Below are 15,388 nucleotides of genomic sequence, written 5' to 3'. Positions count from 1 at the left end.
CAGATTCCAGGATTATCCCAGCACTGAGCTCCATGTCCCAGCTTGTGCTGCCAGCAGTGCCAGGAACACTTTGTGTGCTGCCAGTTGTTGCTGAGCTGGAGTCTCAGCAATGTTAAACCAGGCCTGAGGGAGCTTGGGCCGTGCCTGACGTGGTCGTGTTGCCATTGCAGGGGGATGATGGGCCAGATGTCCGAGGTGGATCTGGGGACATTCTCTTGGTGCACGCCACAGAAACCGACAGGAAAGGTAGGTGGGGCACAGGGCACGGCCTGGCACGGCCTGGAGTGGCCTGGCACAGCCTGGTATGGCCTGGCATGGCCTGGCACGGCCTGGAGTGGCCTGGCACGGCCTGGCACGGCCTGGCATGGCCTGGCACGGCCTGGCACGGCTCTGGCTGCCTCTCCTCTGCTCACTGACAGCTGGGCTGGGGGAGTCTGCAGGGATCCCCTGAGCCTGGGGGGTTGTGTTTATCTCTGGGAGATGGAGGTAAGCTGGATAAGCCCCTGGTGGTTCCATTTAGCAGCAGGGATGGGATTAACTCCCCCCCAGCCCTTGCCTGGATCTGGCACAGCAGTGACAGTGCTGTGTTGTGTCCCTGTACCTGCTGAGCTGGGCCACTGCCTCCTGTGAGAGCAGGTGTGACCAGCCTGGATCTTGTTTCCAGAGGTGCTCCTTGTCCTTTGAATTTCAGGGCAGTGGTGCTGTAGGAGTTATGGAATGGTTGTGGCATCAAAGCAGGAAAAGGGGATATTGGTTTGGGTCTGATGGCACTGGGAGGCTGCCCAGGTGCTGCTCTGCTGACACCCTGTATTTTCAATTTACTGTGCCACCTCCTGTCTCACTCTGTACCACTTGTGTCCTGGCAGCCACCCAGACCAGTTCAGAGAGGGAATCCACAGTACAAAAGATGTGGGGGAGGAGAAGGCACATTAGCAACCCTGAGCTCCAGATTTGTTAAAACCCCTCTTCATCTGCCCAAACCCAGGCACCACACACATGAGGCAGCTCCTTTCCAAGACCTGTGGCAAAGACAGCCTTTGCAGTGTTTCCAGAGAATTATTTGAACCTGCCAAACACATTTGTGCTGATGGCCTTAACCAGGATTGATCTCCTTATCTCCTGGGAGGCAAAGCACTAACCTCTGAATCGCTCAGTGCTCAGTTTAGAGGTTGATAGTCAAAGGGGAAATATCTTTCATGTGCATTTTTAAATGACAGGGGTTTTACTGTAGCATAAGATGTTTGCAATTACTTACCAGCACCATTCAGCTAGCCAGAAAATCCTTCCCCTGACAGCTGTGTTTGCCAGTCTGCACGGGCATAGAATGCAGGCAGAAAGGACCAAAGATAGGAACACACCAGAGAGGAGGAGGCAGTTGATTGTGCCAAGGCTGGAAATGTATATTAAAGAAAAGTCTAAATGAGATGGTGGAAATACCCTTATAAACATGCTGAAAGTGGGATAGAGAAATTTCTAAACTTCTTGTTCTCTGGAATAAGCATGACCACAAAAAACTCCCCCACTGTTCCTGCTGAAACACAGCTGCCTGGTGAGGGGGTGAGTGCTGGACCTGCAGTTCATGAACAGGGGGCTCTGAGGGCTCTGCAAGCAGTGGGGTGAGAGCTGTGGGGAAGCCAGAGCAGGATTTAACGTGCCCAGTGGTGCAGCTGTGCAGAGCTGGGGCAGGGGACAGTTCCAGTGCCTGAGCTCAGCCTGCCGAGCCAGGGCTGAATGGAGCACAGAGGAATTTGTGCTATACTAACCCACTGCCTGGGTGACTGAGAGGGTTAATGAATTAAGCTTACAATGAGAAGAATTCCAGGCTTGTAAATCAATCAGCCAAAGGCACAGAGGGGTAGAGTTAAGAGGCTTTCCTTTAAAGATGAATTTCTTGGCAGCTTCAAGTGCCAGAGCAGACCAGCTGTATTACCTCACGTTGCCTTTTGGGCAGATGGGAACCCAGAATAAATGTAACTCCACGCCCTGCTGCATGATGCTTCTTGTCCATTTGAGTTTTCTGAAAAACCTAAATGGCATAAGGGATAAAGAGAGACCTGTGGTCTTCAGGAATAAAATCCCTGGTCAGTTGAGTGCTCACAGCCACACACACTTGCTGTGAGTGCAGGGTTGGGGCTGGACAAGGCCTGGTGTGAGCACTCAGGCTCTGTTCTGTCACCCAGAGGCAGCAGCACTCCTGATTTCAGGGCAGGAGGAAGGTGAGGTTGCTGCCAAGAGGAACAGTGCAGGTAGAGAGGCAGAGCTCTCCCTCTGTGCCCTGCTCCTTCCACCTCCCAGCAGTGGCTGTTGCAGCACGTGCCTGTGGGGTGATGCCTGCTCTGGCTGGGACAAGCCCTGCGTGTGCAGCCCAGCCTGGGCAGGCCCAGCAGGAGCTCTTGCCCTGTCTGCCCCTGGTGCAGAGCTCCTGGCAGGGCACAGTGCCATCCCCTGCACACCCTGCCCCTGGTGCAGAGCTCCTGGCAGGGGCACAGTGCCATCCCCTGCACACCCTGCCCCTGGTGCAGAGCTCCTGGCAGGGGCACAGTGCCATCCCCTGCACACCCTGCCCCTGGTGCAGAGCTCCTGGCAGGGGCACAGTGCCATCCCCTGCACACCCTGCCCCTGGTGCAGAGCTCCTGGCAGGGGCACAGTGCCATCCCCTGCACGCCCTGCCCCTGGTGCAGAGCTCCTGGCAGGGCAGGGTGCCATCCCCTGCACACCCTGCCCCTGGTGCAGTGCTCCTGGCAGGGGCACAGTGCCATCCCCTGCACGCCCTGCCCCTGGTGCAGAGCTCCTGGCAGGGCAGGGTGCCATCCCCTGCTGCCCTGCCCTGCTCTGTGCTGCCCCTAATCCCCAGGGCTCCCATTTTGGAGCTCCTGTCCACAGGGATCAGGCATTGGCACTGCAAGTGCTCTGCAGTCCTCACCTGACATCTGCATTCCTGTTTGCAGTTTGTGCTTTCTTCAGATTCCATCCCCTGTGCCCATGATAATGCCCAGAGCCTTTGCAATTCCAGGCCCTGCAGCACCTTGTCCTGCGGGTGGATCAGCACAGGCTGTGTGCACCCATCTCTGTTGGGGCAGCATCAGTTTTTGTAGTGCAATTTGCTTTTCTTTCGGCTGGAAATAATCTTGTAAATCAGTGTAATCTTCTATTTACACTGTCCTGGGATGGATTTCGTGGAACTCAGCAAGGGCAGAGGATCTGCAGCCCCACAGCATGTGCTGAAACACATATGTTCCTCATTGGGAGGGCAGAGTGACCTGCCTGAGCCCCAAAGACAGAGCAGGCATCACCTCTTGCCATCAGATCTTCTTTTTTAAGCATCCCCAAGGTCTGAACTACGTTTTTCCCTGACACATTATTGGTAGCTCCTGTCCCTCAAGCAGGTGTTTTTCACTGACCCTTTTATGAGGCACAAGCCCGAGTGGGAGCCAGGGCCAGCCCGGTGGGGACAGGGCAGTGTCGCTGCTGCTCCTGTGCCAAAGGGTCCATCTGCTGGTAAGGACCAAGAGCACAGCCTTCCTGGGAAGTTTACTCACACCAAAATGTGTCCCTGTCCTCTTCTGTATATCTGCATTCAACCTCACAAGCAGCTCCTTTTTCTGAAAGCAGAGTTGACTGAAGCTTTTTTGCTTTTTCCCCCAGATCTGGTGCTGTACTGTGAAGCCTTTCTGACCACGTACAGGACATTTATTACCCCTGAAGAGCTCATCAAGAAGCTGCAGTACAGATATCCTTTTGTCAGAGGCAGTTGACTCCCATCAGGAGTCAGAGCTGGATGGTCAGTGTGGAGAGAGCTGGTGGCAGGGTTTTGGTCAAAAGCCTGCTGGCAGCATGGTCAGGGATGTGCTGGCCCTGGTGTGTCCCAGGCAGGAATCCCTTCACCTCCACTCTCTGCAGTGGGAATTGCTGCAGGGCAGGTCCAGTCACAGTGGATACTGGGCCTGAGTTGTCTCCTGAGGGGTCCTGGCAGGGTAGAGGAGCAATTCAGATTTTTTGTGTGTCACTGGGGAAATGTGTTTTATTTGGGACATCTCATTTGTGGAGTGGGGACCAGAGAACCTTCTGCCTTCCAGAGGAGCCATGGGTATTCCCTGCATGGGAAAGTGTAGTTTAATATTAGAGATGATTAAACCATCAAGGCTTTCTCTCTCTTACTGCAATAAACTCAGCCCTGAAGATGCTCTTGGCCTCCCAGCCCTGAGCTGAGCTTGTGCCTGGTAACCCTGATGTGCAGGGTGAGCATTCCTGGCAGAGGATGGAGAGGGGCTCTCCCTGAGCACCCTGCTGCCTTTCCTTGCCCCTGGCTCTGTTCCCTGCCAGCAGAGCAGGGCAGGCTCTGTTGGCCCTGGTGGCTCTGTTGGCCCTGTTGGCCCTGGTGGCTCTGGAGGCTCTGGTGGCTCTGGTGGCTCTGTTGGCCCTGGTGGCCCTGTTGGCTCTGTTGGCTCTGTTGGCCCTGGTGGCTCTGGTGGCCCTGGTGGCCCTGGTGGCTCTGGTAGCCCTGGTGGCCCTGGTGGCTCTGTTGGCCCTGGTGGCCCTGGTGGCCCTGGCGGCTCTGTTGGCCCTGGTGGCTCTGGTGGCCCTGGTGGCTCTGGTTGCTCTGGTGGCCCTGGTGGCTCTGGTGGCTCTGGTGCTGTGCAGCCACGTCAGAGGGAGCCTGACGTCACCGTGTCCTGCTGCAGCTCGTCAGTGCCATCTGCAGCAGAGCTGCTGCTCTGGATTAGCAGCCAGGGACACAGCACAGCTCAGCCAGGTGACAATCCTGCCTGGGCTACCCCTGCCAGTGCTGCCTTACTGATAACCTTGCTCTCTGTCCCTTTGTCCACGTGGCAGAAGGTTTTTGAGCCTGTGCTGTCACCCCTGTCACTGTCCTTGCAGCAGATTGGGCAGCCAGGAAGGTGGAGGTGACATCTGAGATCTGTTGAGAGCAGATGTCACAGACCAGTGGGGGAGATCACTGTGGGGAAGTGCTGCTCATTAAATGCCACCTTAGAGAGAGCAATTTCAGGGTACACCTGCTCTCAGTTCTGTGAGGTGTCAGTTCCTCCTCACACCCCTGCTACCAGCAGCTGGTGTCATGCCAGTTTAATGCCATCTCAGTGTCCCTTATCTCCTGGAAATCAAGCACCAGTTTCCATCAGGACAGAACAGTGTTCCCTGGCAGTGTCCAAGGCAAGGCTGGATGGAGCTCTGAGCAACCTGGGGCAGTGGAAGGTGACCCTGCCCATGGTAGGGAGTGGAACTGGATGATTATTAAGGTCCTTTCACCCCAAATCATTCAATGATTTTATGATTCCTTGGGGCAGTTGGGAATTGCACTGATGCTGATGGGGCTACACTGAGTTAATTCTTTAATTTACAACCAACATATGAGAAGTTTTGCCACTTCCCGGACACGTTCAAGAAGAGAGTCAGTAAGAACACCTTCTTCGTGCTGGTGAGAGTGGTGGATGAGCTGTGGTGAGTTCCTTTCTTCATTTTGGGATGCAGGGTCAGTAACTTACAGAAACCTGGCAGCTGGGAAAATGTGGGTTTTAGGGAAGATGCATTTTTTTAACCCAATCTGTAATGACAGCTGAAATCCCCCAACCCTGACCAGTGGGACACCTGTAATGCTGAACTCTGTTGGAAGAACAGATTGTTCCTGTGTGTCCTAAATGGGTCAGTGGTTTGAAAATAACAAATAAAAGGAGAATCTCTGGGAAAGAAAGAGCTGGGAAGAAGAGAAATTTCTGTTGGTAGGAAAGAGCAATGAGACTCAGTACAGATACAAACCCCAGAGCTCAGTGTCTCAGCTCTGATGCCTTCCCTGCATTTTCCACCTTCCTCCCAGCTTGGTGGAGTTGACAGAGGAGATCCTCAAGCTGCTGATGGACCTGGTGTTCAGGCTGGTGTGCAGTGGGGAGCTGAGCCTGGCCAGGGTGCTGCGCAAGAACATCCTGGATAAGGTGGATCAGAAGAAAATGCTGAGCTATGCCAACTCCATCAAACCTCTCGCAGCCAGAGGGGTGGCAGCCAGGTGAGGAGAGGTGTCTGTGACCATACCTGTGTCCTCTGAGAGCCAGGGCACCCCTTCCCTGGGAACACAAGAGTTTTCCTCGGTTCAAAATACAAGAAAGATAAGAAAACAGGTCACGTTTGCTGAGCCTTGGTACTTCCTGGTTGTTTTCCACAGGCCAGGGACACTGCATGATTTCCACAGCCATGAAATAGCTGAGCAGCTGACCCTGCTGGATGCTGAACTCTTCTATAAAATCGAGGTACAGAGATGAGGATGGGCTGAGGGCAGTGGGAGGGTTTGGACCTTCTGCCAGCTCTCCCAGGCACCTGCTGGACTGTGGGACACAGCTGATCTTGTGCCAGCAAGTGCCTGTGAGCACAGGCTGCAGCTGGGAATCTTGGGGAGGAAATCCCATTTTAATGTGTGGTATTTTCACACCCCTCTCCTCTCCTTCCTTGGCAGATTCCAGAAGTTCTGCTTTGGGCAAAGGAACAAAATGAAGAGAAGAGCCCCAACCTGACACAGTTCACAGAGCACTTTAATAACATGTCCTACTGGTAAGGAGCTCAGAACATGGCACTGAACTGTGCCTAACCTCCAATGCCTTGCAAATATTCCAAGTATTCCTCATAGACTTGGGTTCCTTTGTTACAAATGGGATAATGTGTATTTTTGGCCAGGAAGTAGATGCAGAGCACTCATCTAAGGCCCCAGAGCACCGCAGAAATAAAATAAGGAGTGTCTTGTAATCCAGAGGAATTAATTATCAGTATCACTGAGCTCTTGAAACAAACATTCCCCTTGCAAATAAATGCCCTCTGTGACAGTATCCTGTCTTTGCTGTGGATTAGAGTGCTCCATTTAAGTTTGAGGTATTGTGAACTTTTTTGCATTGGCCCATCCCTATTAGTGATCAGCTTTCTTAATGAAACACGAGGAAATCTGATCTCTGCTTAAGCAGGTTTATCTTTTATTCTGTCTGTTCTTCCAGGGTCCGTTCAATAATTATGCTACAAGAGAAAGCCCAGGACCGAGAGAGGCTGCTCCTTAAATTTATAAAGATTATGAAGGTACCAGTTTGTTTTTTCCTGTGAATCACACACACACTGCTGTCTAAAGGGGCAGGGGAGTGGGGCCCTCTGCTTGGTAGAGCTGTTTGATGCTGGAAGGCTTTTCAGAGCTCTCAGGTAACTGGAATATTCTCCCTCTTGACAGCACTTACGAAAGCTGAATAATTTTAATTCCTATCTGGCCATTCTTTCTGCACTGGATTCTGCACCCATCCGAAGGCTGGAGTGGCAGAAGCAAACCTCAGAGGTGAGGAGCAGTGGGGCCTGTGGGCTTTGGGGTGGGCTGAGTGTGGTTATGTGTGAAAGAGCTGAGTGGTTTTACATCCCAGCAGTGTCCCAGGGCGCAGGGATGGTGGATAACTCCTCTCCAGTGGGTAAAATGCCGCAGTGCTGGAAGCCTTCAGTGTGGCTGGGCATTCTGACAGCTGCAGGAGTGCCAGCACAGTCACAGGGGACAACAGCCTCCTCCTCCTCCTCCTCCTCCTGCAGCCCAAGGCTGGGGGTGGCTGAAGGCAGCAATGTGAACACCCCAGGGTTGGGCTGAGTAAATCAGCTGGAGGTGTTTGCAGCATGGCATTACCTCCCTGCTCCGTGTGGCTCTCAGGGGGGAGGTGACAGGGAGAATGGCTTGGCAGCAGGGGTGTCAGCAGGGGATTTGTGTGCTGCAGGGCCTGGCTGAGTACTGCACCCTGATCGACAGCTCCTCGTCCTTCCGCGCCTACCGAGCGGCCCTGGCCGACGTGGATCCCCCCTGCATCCCCTACCTGTGAGTGCAGCTCCTCCCCTGACACTGCTCTGCACCTTCAAATGCCTCCCTCAGGGATTTCTCAGCAGCTGCTGCTGAGCTCAGCCTCTGCCTTTTGCCCAGCCCCTGGGGTAAAGCAGCACCGTGCCACATCAGCCCATGGGTGCTCTCTGGAGCAGTTTGGCTGGGGGTGTTGGCATCTCAACGCCTTTGGATCTGCTGCTGGGGAGTGTTTCCCTCTGGATAAGGTTGCCATTCTGGTGGCAGTGGGAGGCTGTTGGATTTTGTTGGGCTGCCCTTTGTGACTAACCTCTGTGTCTGTTTGCCTTCTCCCTTGGCCTGCTGCCCCTTTCCCTCTTTCAGAGGCCTGATTCTGCAGGACCTGACCTTTGTCCATCTGGGAAACCCTGATTACATTGACAGCAAAGTGAACTTTTCCAAGCGCTGGCAGCAGTTTAACATCCTGGACAGCATGAGGTGCTTCCAGCAAGTGTAAGTGCAGCAGTGGGGCTCAGAGGTGGGGACTGGGGCAGGGGCTTGGACATGGGAGCCCCTGGGCAAGGAGAAGGGAATCTAAAGGGGAAGGGAGTTGGAAGGAGAGCTGAGAACAACAGGGCTCTAATCAGGCTCCTTCCCTCTCTAGGTTAGATAAACATTGTAAGGGCATTTTTTTGATATAGTTTTGGGATCCAGATAAGTTTTGCCTTCAGGTTTTGCCGTTGCTGGTTCCTGTGTTCTCTGGGATGTTTGGGGTTTTCTTCAGTGCTGTCTTGCAGCAGAGGCAGCAGATCTACCTGCTGATTTCTGTATGATAAGTGCCTTTTTCCCCTCAATTCAGCAGCAGGTTTTCCCCTCTGTGGTGTGACACCACTGCCATGAGCACAGGGCACAGCCCACACACAGTGCTGGGTGTCCTCAGAGCAGGACAGGGACAGGGGTGGCCCAAAGGCAGGAGAGGAGCCCAGGCAGCCCTTGTGTAACTGCAGCTCCTCTGTGGCTTTCCAGACATTACGACATCAAGAGGAACGATGACATAGTGTCATTCTTCAACGACTTCAGCGACCACCTGGCTGAGGAGGCCCTGTGGGAACTGTCGCTGAAAATCAAACCGCGGAACATCACGAGGCGGAAAACAGATCGGGAAGAGAAAACCTAGGAGGAGGGGTTGTGTGAGGAGAATCGCTCCGCAGAGGCGCCGAGGGCAGCTATGAGACTGGAGTTCGATGTTTGTACCTGTCACTGGATGACACACCCTCCCTCCCAGCTGGCAGCCAGCCCTGGGGGTGGCCATGCCGGCCGGCGCAGCCGCCGAGGGCAGAGATCGATCGGCCGGAGCTCGCTGCACTCGCCCTCCTCCTCCTCCCGCCCCTCTGTGCCATGAACCAGCTTTAACCCCGGGGACAGAGCTGTGTGGAAGGAGTGTCCCACGCCAGCGTGATGCTGGTTTGCTGGCCTGTTGCATTCAGGTGTTCCCTGGCTCTTGTTTCCATCCCGAGCAGGGGCAGCAGGAGCTCAGCGCCCACTGACTCGTGTCCGGAGCGGCGTTGGGCAGCAGCCGAGGAAGCCAAGGGTTGGAGTCTCCCCTGCAATGCCACCTTCCCAACGTGTTCGTGAGGATGGAAGTGTCTCCTGCTGCCTGCCAGAGGAGCTCTGCTTCCAGAGAGCTGCTTGTGTTTACAGGGGTCTCGGCTCACCCCAGATCTCTGGGCCTTCTTCACGGCAGGAAGGCACCGGTCGTAGATGCAGAAGAGGCACTGAAAATGTGGGCAGGGACCCGCCATCTCCAGTCATCACACCCCCCTCCTCCTCTCAGATCTCGTTATTTAAGCAACAGTAAATCCCTCTGGACCTGGAAACACGGACTGCCCAGGTACTGGGGGTCACCTGCCTGTGCCCCCGTGTCTCTTAGCGATGGTACTTAGCTTTTGCACAGGAAATGCTGTAGGATACAGACTGTACATACCTAGTGTTTAGAACCCCCTGGAGATTTTTGATGCATGTCTGAATACCCATGAGTTTATAGGAAAAAAAAAAAAACACAAGACAAGTGCAAACCAGTCTGTATAAAATCCACAACCAGTGACAGTGTTGTTCCGAGTGCTGGATAAAGGAGGCTCGGGGCAGCCAGGTGGGCACTGGCTGCAGAGCAGGGGCTGGAGCCTCCTCAAGGAGCCAATTCTGGGTTGGGAACCAGGAAGGAGCCCTGTGCCCAGCTGAGCCACCCTGTCCTCCCGCCCACTCCTCTCTCCTCTCTCTGTTGCCAAATGTTTTTCTCTGGGGGGTCCCTGTTGGACCCTCAGTGCTGTGCTTTGAGAGCTGTGCTTTGGCAGGACCCCCAGCCAGTCCCTGTCCCCAGTCCTGCTGCTGCCAGCAGGGCAGGGACAGCCCAGCACGGAAGGGCAAGGCAGGGGTGTCATTTCCCACACACACAGTGTTAACCCCAATCTGTTCAGTGTGCCTTATTCAGCCCTTGTGTCCCCCCGCTGTGTCCCACCCAGCACAGCCCCAGCCAGGCCCTCTCACATCCCTCCTCTCTGTCCTGCTCCAGTGGTTTGCAGTTGGATCGTGGGTGTGAGTGTGTCCTGCAGGTTTTGCCAGACCCTCCTCAGCTCCCTGTCGCGTTGTCAGAGGTTTTTACAGGGTTCTGGCAAATTCCTGCAGGTTTAGGGCAGCATCTCCCAAGGAATACAGAGATGGAGTTTCACAGAGCATCCTTAACTTATTTCTCAATAGCAGCTCTGTGCCTGCTAAAGCCTCTGTTTGTTCTGGGTGAATCAGAGCTGCACTCCTTTCCTTCTCCAAACATATTGCAAAGCCTTGGCCAGCTCTGCCTGGCTCTCAGGAGGGAGTGACAGCCCAGGGTATAACCCTGCTTTGTTATTTTCCTGAGCACTCAGGCACGAGGATCACACAGTGGCCAAGCACAGAGAGACTCCCTGCCCATGAGGGCACCTGGGGGAGGGCAGTGTGGGGTCCAACACAGTTCTGTGCAGCCTCAGAGCAGGAATTGTTCATGCTGAACCACGGGGTCTGAGCCAGAACACTTCAAAAGTTGTTTATTTTCATGGCACTGAGGGCATTGGAGCCGTGTGTTCTGTCCAGCCACGGCTTTGCATTCCCCAGAGGCTTCCCAGGAAGTCATATCCGTGTTTCCTTTGTAAATAAGATCTTTTAAAAGCCCAGCATGGTGAAAAGGGTGATGAATACACCCAGGATGTGGTGTGGGCTTTGCCCTGGTGGCTCTGGAGTCACAGCCCTGGGGATTCAGGGGGACAGGAGGGGCCAGCTTGTCTTCATCCAGCTGAGTGACCGTGTTACCTGAGGGGTGAGCAAGTGGCTCGGGCACACAGGACACCCCAAAACTGGCACACAGGACACCCCAAAACTGGCACTGACTGGGGTTCCACAGGGCTCCACCCCTGGCCCTGTGCTCTTCAGCATCTTCACTGACAACCTGGACACAGGACTGGAAGGGATACTAAGGAACTTTGCTGACAACACTAAATTTGGGTATCACGATATAAAAGAAGATATTAAGCTATTACAGAGTGTCCAAAGGAGGCCACAAGGATGGGGAAGGGTCTGGAGGGGCCTCGTGAGGAGCAGCTGAGGGCACTTGGTTTGTTCAGCCTGGAGGAGACTGAGGGGGGACATTGTGGTGTTCAGCAGCCTCACAAGGGGCAGGTGCAGATCTCCTCACCTGTGAGCAGTGACAGGACCCAAGGGAGGTTTAGGTTGGAAATCGGGAAAAAGTTCTCCCCAGAGAGGGTGGTGGGGCACAGCACCGAGCCGTTTCAGGTTCTTCCCTGCACTTGAGCCCACAGTTAGCACCAAAGGAGGTTTTGGTCTCTGCCCTCTGCCTACCCCCAGCGCCGGAGGCTCAGCCCGTGGTGTGGGGATGGGAGCTGAGTGCCCCCAGCTTTCCTCCCCCTTCACCCCTTCCTCTGCTGTCATCCCCAGCTGAGCAGTGTCCCAGCCACAGCTCCTGGCTCGTGTCCCACCCTCAGGCCAGGCTCTCAGGGCTGGAGGGACCCTAGAGGAGGGTCCCCGACCTGGAGCAGCTTCAGAGACCCCCCCATTCTCCAGGAGCAGAAACCCAGAACATCCTTGTGCAAGACTGGCCATGAGTGTGTCCCCATCTTGCAGGCAGCATCCTCACCTCTTTTTGGGGAGAGGGAAGAGTCTGAGTGCCCTCTCACACGGGGCAGGGAGTGGGGAGAAGCCATGCCCCCCGTCACCAGCCCCCTGCCCCAGGCCTCTCCCCCAAGCAGTTCCGTTGTATTATAGATTTACCACTAACCCCCATGGTGGCATCTTCCTGCAGACATTTCAGACCTGTAACTTTTATATTAAAGACAAATAAAACACCAGTAACGAGCCTGCCTGATGATCCTGTTTACAGTGCATGCACAGTCTGTGGATTAAAGTGACAATCGAATCCGCCTCTGGCGCTGGTGTGGCCTCGTGTTTTCTCGTGTGCCTCTTTCCCCTCTATTTTTTCACTATAAATTTCTTCCCTCTCTGCCAAGATGGCTTTGCCTCAGTACAAGGGGAGATCTTCTCCTGTCACCTTCCCTGGGCTCTGGTGTCCCCGTGTCAGGGTTTTGGCTGCCCGGCTCCCAGCGTGTGCCCAGCCCGTGCATGGCCGTGTGCCCGCAGCCGAGGGCTATAAATAACCCCTCCATGGAGCTATTTCAGTCCTGGACAGGGTTCAAAATTCCTCTGGAAATAATTGTCACAGGCCAGCTTAGGAGGAGAGTGCCCAGACACTGACCTGAGCACATGGCCCCTGTGCCAGGGCTGCAATGTGGGGCTGCATCCCAGGGAACCAGCTCAGCTTGGGGGGACACTGTCTGCCCTCAGCTCAGGGTGCCCCCAAACTGCCCAGGCCAGAGGCACAGGGAGATTCCCCTTCCCTGGTGCCCACCTGCTAAACCCTCATTTCAGCTGTTGCAGGAGAACTTACCCTGAATTTTGTGGTGGGCAAAGGCCATGGCAAGGGGAGATGTAGGCCCTCGGTGTGCAGAGAAAACAGAAGTTTTGGCTAGAGCTGTATTTTATTTCAGTCTGGAAGCAGCAAGAGGTGGCAGTACAGGGGTGGGTGTTGTGTGGTGGGGTGTGTGTGTGCAGAATTACCGTAGAATTGCATACATGAGTTTGTATGTTACACTATTAATGACCAGTGAGGGCTTCCCACACACCTGCTACTTCTGCTTCACCTCCAACCCCAATCCTACAAGATGCTCCCTCCGCACCTGAGTCCCATTGGCAGCTCCAAGTGGGAGCCCAGAGCAATGGGATTCAGCATCCTGCAGCAGAGCCTGATCCCACCCACGGACCCTGCCCAGAGCTGGATCCGGCAGGATGCAGCATCTCCCTGCTCCGGGCTCCTCCTGCCCTGGGCTGAGCAGATGCCTCAAGGCTCCGGGGCAGCTCCCCGCCCCACCAGGAAGGACGGACGCTGCCCCACAGCCCCAAAAACACTTCATTGTCACTCATTTCCACACAAGGATGTGGCAACTTCACCTGCCCGTGCCCCATACCCCCGCGCAGGTGGAGCCACCAGGAGCTCTCGGCGCCCTGGGGCTCAGGGTCCTTGTCACAGGTACAGGGACACCAGCACGTAGACGATCCAGCTGATGGAGGCGAACAACCCGATGAGGAGGCTGATGAGGACCAGTGACTGCGCTTTTTTGGATGCCAGGTACGCCTGGGCCATGTCCCCACGGGCGAGGGCAGCGCGGGTCTGGGGCAGGGAGAGAAGGGGAGCGCTTAGAAGAGACCCGCAGCACCAGGAGGAGCTTCGGGGCTGCCCGGTGAGTCCTTGCTTACCTCGTGGGAGTAGACGAGGGCCATGACCCCGGTGATCAGGCAGCAGAAGAGGGTCACCAGCACCGACTCCACCGTGTAGTCCTTGGGCCGGTGGTGCCCGCGGCCGGCGGGTGAGGGCCCCGGCGGCGGGTGGTACTGCGGGGGAGGTTAGAGCTGCTCCCCGCCCGGGCTGTGCTGCTCAGGGCACCGCGGGGACCCCACAGACCCGGCAGGGAGATAAGGGGTGAGCCCTGCTGCAGAGCGGGGCAGGAACGCACCGGGGTGGGGGATACGTACCGGGCTGTAGGGCAGCGGCCCGGGGTGGAAGCCCGGGCCTGGGTAGGGCCGCGGTCCCGGCCCCGGCGGGTAAATGACGGGACCGTGCTGGGCATAGCCGGCTGGGAACGGCGGGTAGAGGAGGTGGTAGCTCTTGGGGTCCGGGGGCGAGTACGGGGGAGGAGCCCCCTCGAAGGCTGAGTTGGAGACAACCGACACGGCCACGGGCCTGTCCCCGGGGGCCGCGGGGGCGTCGCTGCGGGGGCCGGGGGTGGGCAGCGCCCCAGCTGCTCCGGCGGGAACCCCGGTGGGAGCCCAGGCCGTCCCGGTGGGAGCCCAGGCCGTCCCGGTGGGAGCTCCGGGGGTGGGCAGCGCCCCGGCTGCCTCGGTGGGAGCCCCGGTAGGAGCCCAGGCCGCCCCGGTGGGAGCCCCGGGAGTGGGCAGCGCCCCGGCTGCCTCGGTGGGAGCCCCGGGGGTGGGCAGCGCCTCGGTGGGAGCCCCGGGGGTGGGCAGCGCCCCGGCTGTCCCGGTGGGAGCCCCGGCCGCCCCGCTGCCGTCCCCCGGCTCCGCTCCCCGCGCGGCGGGGCCGCGGGCCTGGGGCCCGGCTGGCGGCTCACCGTCCATCCGCGGAGAGGCCTGCGGGGACAGGGAGGCTCTGATGGGACGGGACGCTCCCGGCACGGTCACCCCCGGTCCGGGGTGCCATGGGGCTGCCCTCGTGTTCCCCCCGGTGCCCCATCCCCGGCCCCACTCACGCCGGTGCCCGCGGGCTCCCAACCGCCGCCGCTCGGGGCCCGGCCCGCTCCGGCCCCGCCGCGGCCCCCGAGCCCCGCGTGGCCCCGCGCGGGCGGCGGGAGCGCAGCCGGGCCGGTTAATCATTGACCCGCTGCTGTTTGCCCAGGGCCCGCGGGCGGCGCCGCCCCGCACCGGCCAGCCCGGCCCGCAGCACCGGCGGCTCGGGGTGCGCAGGGACCGGGAACCGGGCAGGCAAACGGGGCTGGACAGCGGGTCCGGGTCCGGCCGGCCCATGGAACCCGTGATGGGCGCCGGGCAGTCAAGAAGCTTCAATTTGTTCGTGTTTAAACATATGATTTGGTTTTATTTTAGAATATTGTATTTACATGTAGAATGTGGTGTGTGTCCCGGCTCTATTTATACACAAAATGTATATAAAATCCTGCATATTGTAGCTATAGCTATTAATGTTTAGCATGTGTGTGTGGCTATCTCTATCGCACCCACGCACAGGATGTGTGTGCACACACTGTGTGTAGGTGTCTTACCCATATGTGTGTTTATGCATCCTGGTGTCTCTGTGTTGGACCTTCAGGTGTTTCTTCACAGTTCCTGTGTACAGCGCTCTGCACACACCTGCACTCAGGACCAGGGGTACAACACATGGGAACAGGTGTAAAACACACACGGGAACAAGTGTAAAACACAGGGGAACAGGTGTAAAACACACATGGATACAGGTGTAAGACT

General features: G+C 56.6%; 2 protein-coding genes across 3 annotated transcripts in view; one reads left to right on the top strand and one right to left on the bottom strand.

Annotated features, from left to right (window-relative positions):
* RAPGEF1 (Rap guanine nucleotide exchange factor 1) overlaps nucleotides 1-11,182 on the top strand; it is an 83,501-nt gene extending 72,319 nt beyond the window's left edge. The window contains exons 16-26 of one of the 2 annotated variants that reach the window (XM_058037931.1): nucleotides 171-246; nucleotides 3,646-3,734; nucleotides 5,372-5,460; nucleotides 5,834-6,019; nucleotides 6,176-6,260; nucleotides 6,464-6,558; nucleotides 6,993-7,071; nucleotides 7,217-7,318; nucleotides 7,740-7,837; nucleotides 8,180-8,308; nucleotides 8,822-11,182. In XM_058037931.1, the coding sequence (XP_057893914.1) occupies nucleotides 171-246; nucleotides 3,646-3,734; nucleotides 5,372-5,460; nucleotides 5,834-6,019; nucleotides 6,176-6,260; nucleotides 6,464-6,558; nucleotides 6,993-7,071; nucleotides 7,217-7,318; nucleotides 7,740-7,837; nucleotides 8,180-8,308; nucleotides 8,822-8,972 (1,179 nt within the window). In that variant the 3' untranslated portion in view covers nucleotides 8,973-11,182. Of the gene's footprint in view, nucleotides 1-170; nucleotides 247-3,645; nucleotides 3,741-5,371; nucleotides 5,461-5,833; nucleotides 6,020-6,175; nucleotides 6,261-6,463; nucleotides 6,559-6,992; nucleotides 7,072-7,216; nucleotides 7,319-7,739; nucleotides 7,838-8,179; nucleotides 8,309-8,821 lie in introns of both variants that reach the window. The other variant, XM_058037930.1, reaches the window with a different exon arrangement.
* A 2,233-nt stretch (nucleotides 11,183-13,415) lies between these two features.
* Nucleotides 13,416-14,527, bottom strand: PRRT1B (proline rich transmembrane protein 1B). The gene is made up of 4 exons (XM_058037939.1): nucleotides 14,454-14,527; nucleotides 13,925-14,198; nucleotides 13,649-13,783; nucleotides 13,416-13,562 (listed from the first exon to the last, which is right to left on the bottom strand). The coding sequence occupies exons 1-4, from the start codon at nucleotides 14,525-14,527 to the stop codon at nucleotides 13,416-13,418; spliced, it is 630 nt and encodes a 209-aa protein (XP_057893922.1).
* Between the last annotated feature and the right edge of the window lie 861 nt (nucleotides 14,528-15,388).

This window comes from Melospiza georgiana, chromosome 20 (genome assembly GCF_028018845.1).
Source record: "Melospiza georgiana isolate bMelGeo1 chromosome 20, bMelGeo1.pri, whole genome shotgun sequence".
In the NCBI taxonomy this organism is placed as follows: domain Eukaryota; kingdom Metazoa; phylum Chordata; class Aves; order Passeriformes; family Passerellidae; genus Melospiza; species Melospiza georgiana.
Note: the sequence above shows the minus strand (reverse complement) of the source record. Positions and strands in the feature narration are given on the sequence as shown.